This window comes from Cetorhinus maximus, chromosome 1, assembly GCF_964194155.1.
Source record: "Cetorhinus maximus chromosome 1, sCetMax3.hap1.1, whole genome shotgun sequence".
NCBI lineage: Eukaryota > Metazoa > Chordata > Chondrichthyes > Lamniformes > Cetorhinidae > Cetorhinus > Cetorhinus maximus.
This window is the reverse complement of record NC_135879.1, coordinates 59,845,535-59,861,659: the sequence shown is the minus strand read 5'-3', so window position 1 is coordinate 59,861,659 and position 16,125 is coordinate 59,845,535. Positions and strand designations below refer to the sequence as shown.

The 16,125-nt window shown below is 42.6% G+C and overlaps 1 protein-coding gene across 3 annotated transcripts in view; it reads left to right on the top strand.

The window, feature by feature from the left end:
• The window catches only part of nr3c2 (nuclear receptor subfamily 3, group C, member 2), a 400,233-nt gene that overhangs the window by 293,053 nt on the left and 91,055 nt on the right, over positions 1-16,125 (top strand). For all 3 annotated transcript variants that reach the window (XM_078541236.1, XM_078541242.1, XM_078541249.1), the window contains one exon: positions 3,684-4,004. In XM_078541236.1, coding sequence (XP_078397362.1) covers positions 3,684-4,004 — 321 coding nt within the window. The remainder of the gene's footprint in view (positions 1-3,683; positions 4,005-16,125) is intronic.

Below are 16,125 nucleotides of genomic sequence, written 5' to 3'. Positions count from 1 at the left end.
TTATGATAGATAATTTCTAAACTAACCTCAACTATGTAGAAGTTTTGGGCGCCTCATCTTTAAAAGAGCATTGTTTCATTGGATAATGTTTGAAGAAAGGCCATGAAGATAATAATGAGATAAAAGCAAAATACTGTGGATGCTGGAAATCTGAAACAAAAACAAAAATAGCTGGAAAAACTCAGCAGGTCTGACAGCATCTGCGGAGAGGAACACAGTTAACGTTTCGAGTCCGAATGACTCTTCATCAGAACTAAAGAAATATAGAAATGTGGTGAAATATGAGCTGGTTGAAGGGGGGTGGGACAGGTAGAGCTGGATAGAGGGCCAGTGATAGGTGGAGGCAAAGAAGAGATTGCCAAAGATGTCATAGACAAAAGGACAAAGGGGTGTTGACGGTGGTGATATTATCTAAGGAATGTTCTAACATTAGCACATTCCTTAGCTAATATCACCACAGTCAACACCCCTTTGTCTTTTTGTCTATGACATCTTTGGCAATCTCTTCTTCGCCTCCACCTATCACTGGCCCTCTATCCAGCTCTACCTGTCTCACCCCCCTTCAACCCGCTTATATTTCACCACATTTCTATATTTCTTTAGTTCTGATGAAGAGTCATTCGGACTCGAAACTTTAACTGTGTTCCTCTCCGCAGATGCTGTCAGATCTGCTGAGTTTTTCAAGATAATAATGAGACTTGGACTGTACATTATGGGCAGGATTTTTAGGTCGGCCAGTGTGAAATGTCTGCTGAAATGCTCAGCATTGCCGGGGTGGAGGTGGGAGGAGGGCAGGGGCTGACGTAAGCGCAGGTGTGGGGGAGTGTGGAATGAAAGCTCCCTGAAAGCAGAAAGCTGCGTCAGGGAGCTGAAGACTTTAAAACCAATAAATAAAGTTGTTAAAACCCGGAAAAAATGTCCACACATCAGAATCAGTCACCTGAACATAAACATGATGAAAATTCTGTCCATACAATTTTATTTCTTTAGTTTAATAACGAAAACCTCATCCCGCCCTTGGATGAGGTTTCATCAAAATGCAAAGTCCGCCTGGCAGATTCGCCCAAACGCCAACCGTAAGGTTTGACAAACCATGAAAAATCGGGGACAAGTGGAACAAATGGAACAACTTTAATTGTCTTCTTAACTGTCAGCAGGCAAGCTTCTGATCCTCGCGTGAGCGCGAGAGGACGTCGGGACGCTTGTCCGATGTTATCTCGCACGATATCGCGTCTGATTGGGTCGGGCCAACCTAAAAATTCTGCCCTATGAGAAGACATTGGCAGAGTTGAACTTTTCTGAAGACAGTAGTGATGAGATGCTTTGCAGATGTTTAAAATGCTGAAAGACATAAACAATGTAGATGTAAGCTACTACTTAACCTAAACTGTGAAATCATAACAACGGCATAGTTTCAAACTGAACAAGCTTAAATAACACTAGGGATTAGGAAAATTTTTCTTTGCTCCTACAAGCACAGTATATTACAGAACAGATATCCAGTGAAAGCAGTTGATTAACTCATTGAATAAAAGAGTTGAATGAATGAATATGTATTTGGATTGAATAGTATAGAGATAAACTTAGACATAATTGGATGATATATGGAGAAGCATTGGCAGGATTGAATGGTATTGGGATAAGTATGAGCAGGATTGAATGGTATTGGGATAACCATGAGCAGGACTAATTGGTATAGGGGTAAGTAGAGACTGAGATGCATCCTAAGGACTCAATGGTTTCTATACTACTTGTGCTGAGAATAGGTGACCTGTGGAGGGCAGCAGAACAGGGTTAATTTATGGATTAGATAGATATATTGTAGTGTTTCACTTGATTACCTTCTGGGTTTGGGGAGTATTGTACAGAAATTTCACTTGGGGCTAAATGAGTTGGGAGGTTACATGGTTTGTGCAAGGAACAGGCTTGAGGAACCGGCTGTCTTTCTCTTTCATGTTTAAGCACATTTCTTGTATTCTGAAGTCAGCTAAATATTTTGAACCTGTTTCCAGGGTCTCAAATGATCCTTTTTTATATGGCCTATGATACTATTTTGCAAGTACCATCCTCCAAAATGTGGCCATAAAACTCATTGAGAAATCACAGATAGATTTTGGTGAAATCATTGCTCAAGTATTATTGAGTTTGAAGTGTTTGTGAGCCAATATTTTCATACATGTAAAACAAAAAATGGATTCTTTCAGTTTTCTGGTGCCACACACTCCAATATAGACTTGGAGTATGCTGAGTGCTCAGTGCTGAGAAGCTATCCATGCCTAGCGTGCAACAAATGCAAGTAATATACTCTTACCAATTGGCCTGCTATCTGCTGCACACTGTCAGAGGCTGCCCACAATGCCTGCATGTATGTTTGATGTTCTGCAAGAATCCTTCCTTAAGGAGGAACCATGAGATAGGTGTTGCTCCAAAGGGCACCATGCTGTGGCCCTGCGTTCTCCTCCCAACACCCCTCCCACCACAAATTTCTCCCAGTGCATTCCCATCTACACCACTCTTTAATTCCATCAAGAGTGATCAAGTGAGTGTAGCACCATGTTCTGAAGTGCGAGCATAGACACTGTCTATTTTTTCTTAGGACTCTGATGGTTTAGAATGGGTTGCTATGTTCATGTGTCACCTTAAGGGTTTCATAATTTAGTTTGCTGGCTGGCAACAAGTGATATAAAAAGGGGAGATGAAAGAGAAGCAGAATGTCTTAAAAAACCTGCCTACCTACTTCCTCATCACTGCATCTCTCGATTGCCTCTCTGAAACTCTAATGTCTCCTCCACATAGGAAGTCTGAGGGAGATGGTTGTTTGGGAGATGGATCCTCTGCTGAGTTATGAGAGGGGTGAACGAGGGTGGGGGAGGAGATATGATCGAGTAACTGTGAAGTCAGGGAGAACTCCAGCTGCTTCTGAATACAAAGGAAAATTTCTTTAAAAATTCTAAATTAACTATTGGTGGTGGCCATTTTGGGCCACTGCCAGCTAAGCAAAGCTCAAAATCCATCTTTTTACAATCAGTGGGTTGTCTGTGGAAGCATGGTTCTCAGTTGAGGCACAGCTCCATGTCTAGCTACTAATTTGGGTCCAAAGATTGGCCAGTTAAGGGCAACTTGCATTCCAATACATGCCTCTGCTTAATTTCATTGTTAAGTACTTTCAATGTTGAACTTGGGCCTGGCATCCCCTGTGGAATTAACATAAAAGCTTTCAGAGCTGTTACAAATGCATCTTTCTTTTGGTGTTCTACCTTTAAATCCTGCAGCGACATGCAAGTTTGGGCTACTGATGGCAAGCTCCCTGTGATTGGCCTTCTTGATGCAGGGGCTTGTCATGTAAATTTGGCTAACCCCTGCAACTTCAGTACGGTTAGGCCATTTTCTTGGTCAGCAGAAGCAAATCGCACAATCTGCAATTTTTCTACACAGCTTTTTGCCTATGCAGCAATTTTAGGATTAAGTTCTCAACCAAAAGTAGATTTAATATCTGTTAGGTTTTGCATGGTTTTCTTGGCTTCAGTGGATATCCACGGGACTATCCACAAGATAACACTGGAAGTCTTTGTAAACATACATGTATAAAAGTTTGGAAATTAAATGCAAATTCTAGTATTAAAGCTGAAATAAAAGAAAACTTCCTAATAAAAGGCTTTCTTTAAATTTTCTTTCTCCCTTAGCACGGAAGTCTAAGAAGCTGGGGAAGGTGAAAGGGCTGCATGAAGAGCAGCAGCCACCACACAGCCCCAAGGAAGGGATCACGTTCACTGCTCCTTTACCGGAACCCACAGCAAGCACTGCGCTTGTTCCTAATTTCTCACTTGTGCCACCACACATTAACCCGTCCCTGATCACTATTCTTGAAGTCATTGAACCTGAAGTGGTTTATGCATCTTATGATAGCAGTCAAGCAGACACAACTAATCACCTGCTGTCCAGTTTGAACAGGCTGGCAGAGAAACAGATGGTTCGAATTGTGAAGTGGGCGAAAGGTCTTCCAGGTAGGACTGCAAAGAAACATTTAACTTTCATTTCTATGCCATGTCCATGCCATATTCTTACCTTTTGCATGTATACTAATGCTTATGTTTTTAATGATAGAGTTGCATTTCCCTCCTATATCATGTTACTTTTCAAAATAAAAGAATCTGACTAATAATCCACTAAAATATATTTAGGGAATTTACATTTTAAGCATCAACATAGGCATTTATCTCACTACATATATATATGTATAAGATTGGATCTAAAAGCAAATGTGTCAAAGAACTTTTGAAATGCTGTTTGTTTAAAGTTGTATTTTGAAACATTGAGTAAATGACAGAAGGAACTTAAAGCTATTAGCTTAAAAGGTGATAATCTATTTCTGGTTTGCTAAGCTGTGCACACTAATTGTATTTAATTATAAAACATTTACTGAATGTTCAGATAATTTGGTATGAAAAATAGTACTGTCTCACCCTCCCCTCCTTTCTATACAGTATGTGCCAATTAAAAAAAAGACAATGGGCAGAATTTTCTGCCTACCGGGCGGGCGGGCCCGACCCAATCTCCGGCAGGCGGGGAGCCGATCCCCGCCGGAGAAGCGGGCCTCGCCGCCATTTTAAGTGAGCAGGCCAATTAAGGCTATGCGCTTCCTGTGCGGGCGGGGGGAATTCCCCAAATGCGAGAGTGCGCTCTTTCACGCATGCGCGCGAAAGAGCGCGCATCTCCCTGAGGCTAAGTGCTACCTCAGGGAAATCGCTGACAGCTGTATAAACTTTAAAAATAGAAAAATAATAAAATCCGTAACATGTCCTCCTAATGTGACAATGTCACATGAGATGGGACATGTTAATAAATTTCACTGAAACTTTAATAAACTTTTTTAAACCCCACATGAAACCTCATCCCGCCAGTGGATGAGGTTTCATGTTTTCTCAGAAGCCCGCCGGGGCTCCTGGCCTGCCCCCCAACCTTAAGGCTGGACGGGCAGGTCCTTTAATTATTTTAATTATCCTGTCAATGGCCTCAATTGGCTGATTTTGCTGTGCCCCCGCCTTCCTGAAAATTTAAATGGGGCAGGATGACACCCCTGACGTCATCCCGCATCATTTTGCCGTCAGCGAGCGGGCCCCGCCCCCTGCTCGCCAATGGCAAAATCCAGCCCAATGAATTCACTGACAAGAACAACAGCACTTGCATTTATGTAACATAAAATGTCCAAGGTGCTTACAAGAAATTGAGTAACAAGATACGTATTACCACAAATGCACATAGCCCTGAAATTTTTTTTGGGTTTTGTCAGTGATGGATCCCCCTGCCGGGAAAATGGTGGAAAACTGCTGTGATCCTTTTTTACAGATTTTTGGTGCTTATATGTTAGATTGTCAGAGATAAGAAGGGGACATCAACGCTATAATTTTGCATGCTTCCCTCAGACTAGAGTCCTTGGGGCTGAACCCCTTGGAAGATTATGCATAGATGTTTAAACACAACAGCAAAGTTCTGAGCTTTGACATCATTTTGTTTAAATAGACGTCCATAGCTGATCCTAATTTATCTGAATTGAACCAAATTAGGCTTATAAACATGAATGGTTCAATTTAAATCAGTACCTGCCCCCCAAGAGTGGTGGGATCATTTTAAATAAGGTGTACAGCTAGATATTTTTGATTTTGTAATTGGCATCCCATTTTATGTTTTGATGACGTACTTCCTAAATCTTATTATCCCCAACTCTCTATGTTTCTCTATGTTTGCTTTTAAAGCTAGTTGCATAATAGAGACTTTCTGATTTAAAAAGGCTATTGTACTAAAACTAGGTATGCTTAGTCGTTAATGTATTTTGTGATGTGCTATCCCTGGTTTGTGAAATCCTAGAGAGCATTGTGCTGGGGCAAGCTTTCATTAAAATTAATTTGTTCAAAAGGATTTTGAATTCCCTTGAACAATTCTGCCGCTTTATGAATTGCATTGTTGGATCACATCCCAAAGCACAAAGCTGATAATGAGGGAGAAAAACTTTGATTAAGCCTAAGTGTTGGCAACAGTAGTGAACAACCAGCTAGGTAATGTACTGTGTGAATTTATAGGTGGATCTACAAATCATCACGGTTGTTGGCTTTTGTTATTTTTCTTCCTTTTTAAGACCATGTGGTACTCAATGTTGGCCATATTTTCCAAAGGATTTGTGTGTATATACAGAGTGGCTAATCAACTGATTCTATGTCTGGCTGAATATCAGCACCCACATAGATACAGATACAAAATCAAAATATTAAAGATGCTGTGAATCTAGAATAAAAACAGAAAATGCTGCAAATACTCAGCAGTTCAGACAGCATCGGTAGAGAGAGAAAAACAGAGCTAACTTTTTAAGTGGATGACCTTTCATCAAAGCAGATACTCTTCTTTGAAATACAGTATATTCTGACTGGAGAAAATGCTCTTGCAGTCTATCACAACCCAATTAAAACATTTTTTAAAACCCTAACTATTTATTCTTGATTACAGAAAACCTTTACAAAATTTCCCATTGACCTAAATATTAGCCAAACAATAATAAACTCTTGCCACTTTTTTCGACTTTATTTCACTCAACATATGGAAAGGTTTAATGGAACAACTTGTTGGCATTTTGTGACCACACAAGCTGATCAATGGTTAGGCCAATGCCAGCCTTTTACAAAACTATTTATAGAGTTCTTTTGAGCCCAAACATTGCATTTCTTAGCAGTATTTCAATACAAAAAGAACATATTTGTGAAAATGTATAACATTACTTTGATTTAATATTTAATATAAAAGTAAGGAGGAATAAGTATCAAAGAAAGGCCAGTTACAGATGGTGGAAAATTTCAGTTTTATACATTGAGTAAAACAGGTAACTAATAACAAAAATTACTCACAGGGGCCGGATTTTCACTACCTAAGAGGGTAGCTCAAGTCAGGAAATTTCCTGACTTGGCAATTGCGCCTCAGTTTAAAGCGCCCAGTCACATACAATTTTCGCTCCGGGTGGGGCAGGTGCGGGATAGATCGGGCCCGCTAACCTCGGAAGCAAATCCTAGGTTGCCGAGTGCTGAGGGATGCTGGTGAGAAGGCCTGTTCAGTTTTCTGGGACTTTGTCTTGGTGGTAATAAAAGCAGTTAGGCCCCTAGCCCTCGCCCACCACCCCCCCATACCACCTCACCCCCCCCCACCTGGTCCCCATGCCCCCTCACACCCACCATGCCAATTCAATGCCAACTCATGCCCCTTCCATGCTCATATACCCAGCATGCACCATGTACATAACCAATGAGGCATATTATAACAGTGGCAAGGAACTGCTGAAGGAAAATGCCAATTCAGAAATGTTTTTTGAAAAGACTGCTATTGCTGTTCCTACAATGCTACAAAACTCAATCAGACAGATCATTAAAGTATCAATAATAAAGAAGCTTCAACCACTTCATACCTCTTAATCTTGTCCAAATAAACATTGAGACATTGACAAAAGAGATCACAGAAAGAACTTACTACAACCACTTAAAGATGTCGGTCAAGCGAAGGCAACAATTCTCTCCACAGATGCTGTCAGACCTGCTGAATTTTTCCAGCAATTTTTGTTTCTGTTTCAGATTTCCAGCATCTGCAGTATTTTGCTTTTGTCTTAGTATAACGCAATGATGTTTGTAGTACGATTTTAGGGGCCTGACAACTTCAGTGATCCAGGCTCAGGAGGACTGTATTATCAGGAATAGAAGCATGAGGCCTATCACAAGTCCAAAGGCTGCACATAACATACTGGTGGCCTGCCCACAAACTTTTGCTGAAAACAAAAGTATTGTAATAAGTGGACCTCACATTATGCTGTCAGGTTACCATCAGCTCACTTTGAAACAATGTAGGATTTATTATGATGTTTGTGCCACTCTGCCATACCACGTTCATGGCTATTATATTATCTGATAATGCAATGGTTTGCATTATTGTGCACTATTTTAAAGTCATCATTTATTTAAAATAATTAAGCTAACAGCTATTAAAGATAAAACAATAAAAAATATGAATGAACTAACCAGGGAAAATTGAACATCTGTGTGAAAATTTAGGGGAAAAAGCTTTTTAGTGCCTAAATATCACCCTTCATAACGTAACCCCATGTTAGACCCATAGAAAAGCTATTGTGCAGAAAGAAGCCATTCAGCCCATCATGTCTGCACCAGCCAAAAAGAGAATAAAAAAACTAGCCATTCATTTTAATCCCACTTTCCAGCACCTGGTCGGTAGCCTTGCAGGTTACAGCACTTCAGATGCAGATCCAAGTACCTTTTAAATGAGTTGAACATTTCAGCCTCAATCACCAACTTAGGCAGTGAATTCCAGATGCCCACCACCCTCTGGGTAAAAAGGTTTTTCCTCATGTCGCCTCTAATCATTATACCAATCACCTTAAATCCCTGCTCCCTGATAACTGAGCACTCAGCTAGGGGAAACAAGTCTTTCCTGTCTACCCTACCTAGGACCCTCATAATTTTGTACACCTCAATTAGGTCACCTCTCAGACTCCTCTGTTCTAAGGAAAATAACCCTAGCCTATCCGATCTCTCCTCATAGCTGCAATTTTCAAATCCTGGCAACATTCATGTAAATCTCCTCTGCACTCGCTCCAGAGCAATTATGTCCTTCCTGTAATGTGGTGACCAGAACTGTTCAGAAAATTCCAGCTGTGTCCTAACCAGCGTTTTATACAGTTCCGTCATTACATCCCTGCTTTTGTATTCAATACCTCGCCCAATAAAGGAAAGCATTCCATATGCTTTCTTGACTACCTTGTCCTCCTGTCTTGCCACCTTCAAGGACCTGTGGACATGCACTCCAGGTCTCTCACTTCCTCAACCCCTCTCAATAACTTCCTGTTTATTGAGTATTCCCTTGCTTTGTTTTCCCTCCCAGATCCCAAATGCATTACCTCACATTTTTCCGGATTGCATTCCTCTCCTCCGCCCACTCAACCAAACCATTGATATCATTCTGGAGTCGATAGCTATCCTCTTCACTATCAACTACACAGCCAATTTTTATGTCATCTGCAAATTTCCCAATCATGCCTCCTGTATTTAAGTCTAAATCATTAATATATACAACAAACAGCAAGGGTCCCAACACTGAGCCCTGTAGAACACCACTGGAAACCGTTTTCCACTCACAAAAACCTCCATCGACCATTGCCCTTTGTTTCCTGTCACTGAGCCAATTTTGGATCCAACCTGCCACCTTCCCCTGTATCCCACGAGATCTCCCTTTCCTGACCAGTCTGCCATATGGGACCTTGTCAAGTGCCTTACTGAAATCCATGTAGACAACATCTACTGCACTACCCTCATCAATCCTCCTTGCTACTTCCTCAAAAATTTCTATTTCGTTAGTAAGACATGATGTTCCCCTAACAACACCATGGTGACTATCCCTGATCAATCTGTGCCTTTCTAAGATGCAATTTATCCTGTCTCTCAGCTGTTTCCAATAATTTGCCCACCACCGAAGTCAGACTGACTGGCCTATAATTTTCTGGCCTATCCCTCGCACCCTTTTTAAATAATGGTACAACGTTCGCTCTGGGACCGTGCCTGCACCTAGTGAGGATTGGAAAATGATCCTCAGAGCATCTATTATTTCCTCCCTGGCTTCCTTCAATACCCTGGGATTCAATCCATCCGGCCCTGGTGATTTATCCACCTTCAAGGATGCCAGTCCCTCCAGTAGTCCCTCTCTCACTATGCCTATTGTATCTAATATTATCTTACCCTGTATGCTTCTGGATAACCGAGGGCTCTAGATTTGGCAGTACCACTCTTTTTCTTTGTGGGGACATGTCTACACTGTGCCTGTAGAATCTTGCTTTTGAATGTTTCCCACTGATATGACACAGTTTTTCCTTCTAATAGCAGTATCAAGTCCACACTCGCCAGCTCACCTCTCAGCTTTGTGAAATTTGTCTTCCCCCAATTTAGAACCTTTACTCCACTCTCACCAGCTTACCTCTCAGCTTTGTGAAATTTGTCTTCCCCCAATTTAGAACTTTTACTCCACTCTCACCAGCTTACCTCTCAGCTTTGTAAAATTTGTCTTCCCCCAATTTAGAACTTTTACTGCTGTTCTATCTTTGTCCTTTTCCATAATGATGCTAAATCTAACCATATTATGGTCACTATCTCCAAAATAGTCCCCATTGCTTCTTCATCCACTTGCCCAGCTTCAATTCCTAAGACCACATCTAGAATTATGTCCCCTCTCGTTTGGCTTGTTACATGTTGGCTGAAAAAGTTCTCTTGAATGCAGTTCAAAAATTTTGCGCCCAATGCGCCCTTCACGCTGTTCGTATTCTAATTGATATTAGGGTAGTTGAAGTCCCCAACAATTACTGACCTATTGTTTTTGCGCTCAGAAATCTGTCTACATATTTGCTCTTCTAACTGTCTTCCACTATTTGAGGGTTTACAGTACACTCCTAGCAATGTGGCTGCCCCTTTTTTATTTCTGAGCTCAACCCAGACGGCCTCATTTGATGCCTCACTTAGTATATCATCCCTCCTCACAGCTGTAATTAATTCTTTAACCAATAATGCGACACCCCCACCTTTTTTTTCCCTCCCTATCCTGCCTGAAAACTCTATATCGAGGGACGTTGAGCTGCCATTTTTGCCCTTCCTTAAGCCAAGTTTCTGTTATAGCAATGATATCATGCTGCCATGTGTCTACGTGTGCCCTCAGCTCATCGGCTTTAATTACTATGGTCCTTGCATTTACATATATACGTTTTAACACTGCCAAATTCCTGTTCTGTACACTTTTTAACTTGTGCTGCTTCTGTCTTTCAGAGTCACTCACTAATTTGTCATCTCCCAAACCCTGCTCTGAATTTGCCCTCAGGTTCCTATCCCCCTGCCCTAACAGCACTAGCAAATCTCCCTGTGAGGATGTTCATCCCAGTCCTGTTCAGGTGTGAACCATCCAGCTTGTACAGGTCCCACCTTCCCTAGAACCGGTCCCAATGCCTCAGAAATCTGATACCCTCCCTCCTACAACAGCTTTCCAGCCACGTGTTTATTCGCTCAATTCTCCTATTTCTATCACTCAATTCACTTATTTCTATACTCACTTGCATGTGGGACTGGGAGTAATCCGGAGATTACTGCTGTAGAGGTCCTGCTTTTCAGTCTCCTTCCTAGCTCCCTGAAATCTGCTTTCAGGACTTCATCCTCTTTCCTACCTAAGTCATTGGTACCAACATGGACCACAAACTCTGGCTGATCACCTTCCCCCAAAAGAATATCCTGCAGCCACCCTGTGACATCCTTGACCCTGGCATCAGGGAGGCAACACACCATCCTGGAGTCATGTCTATGGCCACAGAAATGCCTGTCTGTTCCCCTAACTAACAAATTCCCTATTACTGTTGCTCTTCCCCTCTTCTTTCTCCCCTCCTGCACAGCAGAGGTGCCACAAACTTGGCTCTGACTGCATTCCTCTGAGTTACCAATGCCCTCACTGGTATCCAAAACAGAAAACCAATTGGTGAGCGGGACCCCAGAGGACTCCTGCACTCCCTACCTAATTTTCTTGGACTGCCTGGTGGTCACCTATTCCCTTTCTGCCTCCAGCCTTCTAAGCTGCAGTGTGACCACCTCTCTGAATGTGCTATTCACGTAGCTCACAGCCTCGTGGATGTGCCGCAGTGACTCCAGTCACTCAAGCTCCGAAACCTGGAGCTCAAGGTTCTGCAGCAGGTGACACCTCCTGTACATGTGGACATCTAGGACACTGGTAGCGCCCACAACTTCCCACATATTACAAGACACACATTCCACATGACTGAGCTATCCTGCCTTCAGTTTACTTCCCTTGCAATAACTTTATTTTACTTTGGTTTACTTATGCAACTTTATTTTACTTGGCCTCAACTTAACTTTATTTCCCTATTGCTTGTGTTTAATTGTAAGTAGCCTCTTCTTTTAAAAATAATACGTTTTTCTAATTGTCAGCTACTTCATGATGCTCCCTAACAGCAGTTTCTCACCAACCAAGAAACTTATGTTTCTTCTGTGATGTTAGGTGCTAGGTGCTGCTGACTGCCTGGATCAGGGTCCTCCTCTCGCACTCTCCTCTAGATGCTGCTGACTGCTTGTCCCAGGGTCCTCCTCTCACACTCTCCTCTAGATGCTGCTGACTGCTTGTCCCAGGGTCCTCCTCTCACACTCTCCTCTAGGTGCTGCTTACTGCCTGTCTCAGGGTCCTCCTCTCACACTCTCCTTTACAGCTAATGAAGTACTATTGAAATTTAGGGGGCAGTTTTAACGGGCAAGGGGAGGTGGGTGTGGGGTGCATGTGTGGAGTTAAATCTCCGAAAAGTTATGTTGGGTTGAGATCCTGACATCGGCCCACTTCCAGGTTTTACCCTGTTGGGCAAGGCATTTAAGTTCTCAAATTGGTAATTAATTAAGTGTTGTTTTAACCAAGGATTCGAGCTTTAATAGGTAGTAGATAAATTTCCTGAACTGGCAGCAACTATCCAGGGTCACCGAGGTGAGTGCATAGTGGGAATACTTCTTCAGTGAAACTGGTAAGCTGGGAAACCTTGGATCAGTGAAACTGAAGAGCTGCAGCCATGGCCAGGTGAGAGGCTGCTGCTCACAGCTCTCCTCAGTGAGTGCTGTCACTGTTTGATAGGTAATTGCCAACTTCTTGGAAGTCAGTTCACCTGCCTTGCACTTCAATCACCTTCAGCTGCACTTCACTGCAGGCAGCATTTACAACAGCATGGGAGCAGCTCTACCTTGCACTTCCGATAAGGAATAAGAGAAGCAAAAACACCAACGTCAGCAGCGCTAGCTGCCTTCTCTTCAGTTACATGCTGCTCCACAGAACCGGGAAGATGAACATAGAGATACAGCTCCCAGAAGGTGAGACACAGGGTCCACAGCAGAAGATCAGCTTCTCAACATGTGTGAGCAAAAGTGCCTCAAGAGGCTGATTTTCAGGGCAGATTGATGCTAACATCTGTAGCTGCACAGGATCACAGAACCACACAGTGCAGAAGGGGCCCTTTGGCCCATCGAGTCTGCACCGACACATGAGAAACACCTGACCTACCTACCTAATCCCATTTACCAGCGCTTAGCCCACAGCTTTGAATGTTATGACATGCCAAGTGCTCATCCAGGTACTTTTTAAAGGATGTGAGGCAACCCGTCTCCACCACCCTCCCAGGCAGCGCATTCCAGACCGTCACCACCCTCTGAGTAAAAAAAAGTTTTTCCTCACATCCCCCCTAAACCTCCTGCCCCTCACCTTGAACTTGTGTCCCCTTCATGACTGACCCTTCAACTAAGGGGAACAGCTGCTCCCTATCCACCCTGTCCATGCCCCTCATAATCTTGTACACCTCAATCAGTTTCCCCCTCAGCCTTCTCTGCTCCAATGAAAACAACCCAAGTCTATCCAACCTCTCTTCATAACTTAAATGTTTCATCCCAGGCAACATCCTGGTGAATCTCCTCTGCACCCCCTCCAGTGCAATCACATGCTTCCTATATTGTGGTGACCAGAACTGCACACAGTACTCCAGCTGTGGCCTCACCAAGGTTCTATACAACTCCAACATGACCTCCCTACTTTTGTAATCTATGCCTCGATTGATAAAGGCAAGTGTCCCATATGCCTTTTTCACCACCCCACTAACATGCCCCTCCGCCTTCAGAGATCTATGGACACACAGCTTCCTGGGACTTCCTCCTTCACAGTGGACCTGCTAGGCAAGAATTTCCAGTGACCATTTAGATAACTGTCCCTGGAGAGCCGCCCCTCAGGATTCTGTCTCGCCTCAAGGCTGCGTGCTCTTTTCTCCTGGAAGGAGAGAAAGCCGAGGATTATGAGTGCTAATAATGATTTGTGTATAGAGGAGGGAAGGACAATATTTGTGGAGGATAATTGTGAGGCATGGGTGCGAGGGAGCAATAGGATGAGGGTGAATGTGAGTGTTGGCTGTTCAGGTGGGTATGTGAAGTCCCTGCAGAGAGGAATGAGTGGAGCTGGATGGTGTGTTGTTCCGAGGAGTGCTGAACAAGAAAATGCTGGGAAAGTCAGAGTGTGGGGCTTGGCACCTTAAAAATGTTATGCCATTCGCCATTCCACCCTCCTGAGGCCCTGGAACCTCTTGCTGTACTGTCTCCAGGTTGGAGAAACAACACTTCTGCTGCTCACTTCCTCAGGCACTCCCATTCACACTTGCTTGGTTAGAGAGAGTGTCCTCTTCCTCACACAGAAACAGAAAATGCTGGAAAATCTCAGCAGGCCTAGGAGCATTTGTGGATAGAGAAACAGAGTTAACGTTTCGAGTCCATATGACCCTTCTTCCTCTGGTCCTTGAGAGAGCTCACCTCACTGCAGTCCCTCAGATCATGTTAGGCTCTCCAAGTAAGAGTGAGCGACCTGAGGGGCAGCCTTCCCAGATCTCCTCTTCATTTTTGTGGTTTCTACAGCCTCAGGAATCCATGTCCAGTTAGGCCATTCTGACCTCTGCTGGGATCCCATTAGTTAGAACCCTTTCTCTGACATAACTGGCACTTCATCCTGCCCATACTCCACGATTGGCTGGGGGATGCTAATGCTGTGGCTAAGATAAAGAGGAGAATGCTACTACTAAGCTACAGCTGCCATTTAATGTAATAATTTTATTAAAATGTAATAAACTCTGCCAGACTGAAATTTCTACTGCGGTAACTTCACTAAATTTCAGATTAAATGATGGAATTTATTAATGAATGTTGACATTGACAAGCAATTAGATTTTTTCTAAATACCATGGCGGAGAAGGTCATTTGTGTAGCACCGATTTTAGCAAAGGTCTCATTGAAGAACAGGGTGTGGATTGTGCAGGTAGCAGTGCTGCCTGTCCCAATGTATCAATGTAAGTCTGCGTGGCACCACTGGAAGTGATGCTACATGATCAAATTTCTCCCCTTACAATTTTTTCCCTAGGTTTTTTCCTTTATTTCTTTTGTGGTTTCCCTGTATATTATCCTATTTCCTGTATATTTTACCTATATGTAAACACAAGTAAGAACATGCCAAGATAAGAATAGTAACATTTAAACAGTTCAGATATTTTGATTCAAGGAGTGTGTATGCTGCAAAGCCACAAAGGAAGTAGAGAAAAATGGTTAGTATATAGGAAGTAGTCTTTAAATAGACCATCCATCTATCCATTTATCAGTATCTCAATCACCTAATTAATGGTCTTCTATGCAGAAATGTCACACCTTAAATCGGAATCTTAGACTTTAACTGTGAATGTTAATCTTTGTGTCACACTTTAATAACTGCATTAAATAACCAGGATCTGTTCAATTAAACATTCTGAAGTGCTTAAATATCTGACTGCTGACATTATTAGTCAGGAAGGAGGAACCAACTACCGTGAAACCAACGAACCAAAATACTCAAATGAGTTTTGCAACGTGGTTTCAGTGGTCATGTTGTTTTCCAATTCACCACACCATATACCACTAACAATTAAAATTACAACATCATTAAAGCATTCTATAATATATATCATAAATTTACTAAATCACTAAATGTACCTTTTTAAGTATAACCCGCTTTACATCACAACAGGGACTGCATTTCGAAAGTCTTATTATAAGGCACTTTGTGATTGCCTGAGGTTGTGGAAGCTACTATATAAATACAAGGTTTACGCTGTTTATTAAAGCTCCTGAGAGCACCCTTCTCCCACACAGTCCTAGCCCTGTCTTGAGATTTAGGCTTCAGAGTCTACTTCATTTTCAGAGGTAGCAGTTTTCATCTCCATGTTCCTTGCTGGTATTTCCACAGGCTCAAACATGTGTGAGCCCAGTACTCTTTCTTTGCCTACAATCTGATGTTGGAGGCACCATCCCTCCCTCTTTCTAATACATAGTTATTTTCAGTCACTGCTTGCTGCACCAGACACTCTGCTATCCTTACTGCAATGTCTGGATCTCCTGTTTCTGAGAGTAGTGCCCACTTTCACGTAACAATGTCATTGTCTGAGAGTGGCAGTATACCATGCAGTAGGAGTTGATACCGTGCGCCGGTCAGCAGGGATGTATCTGG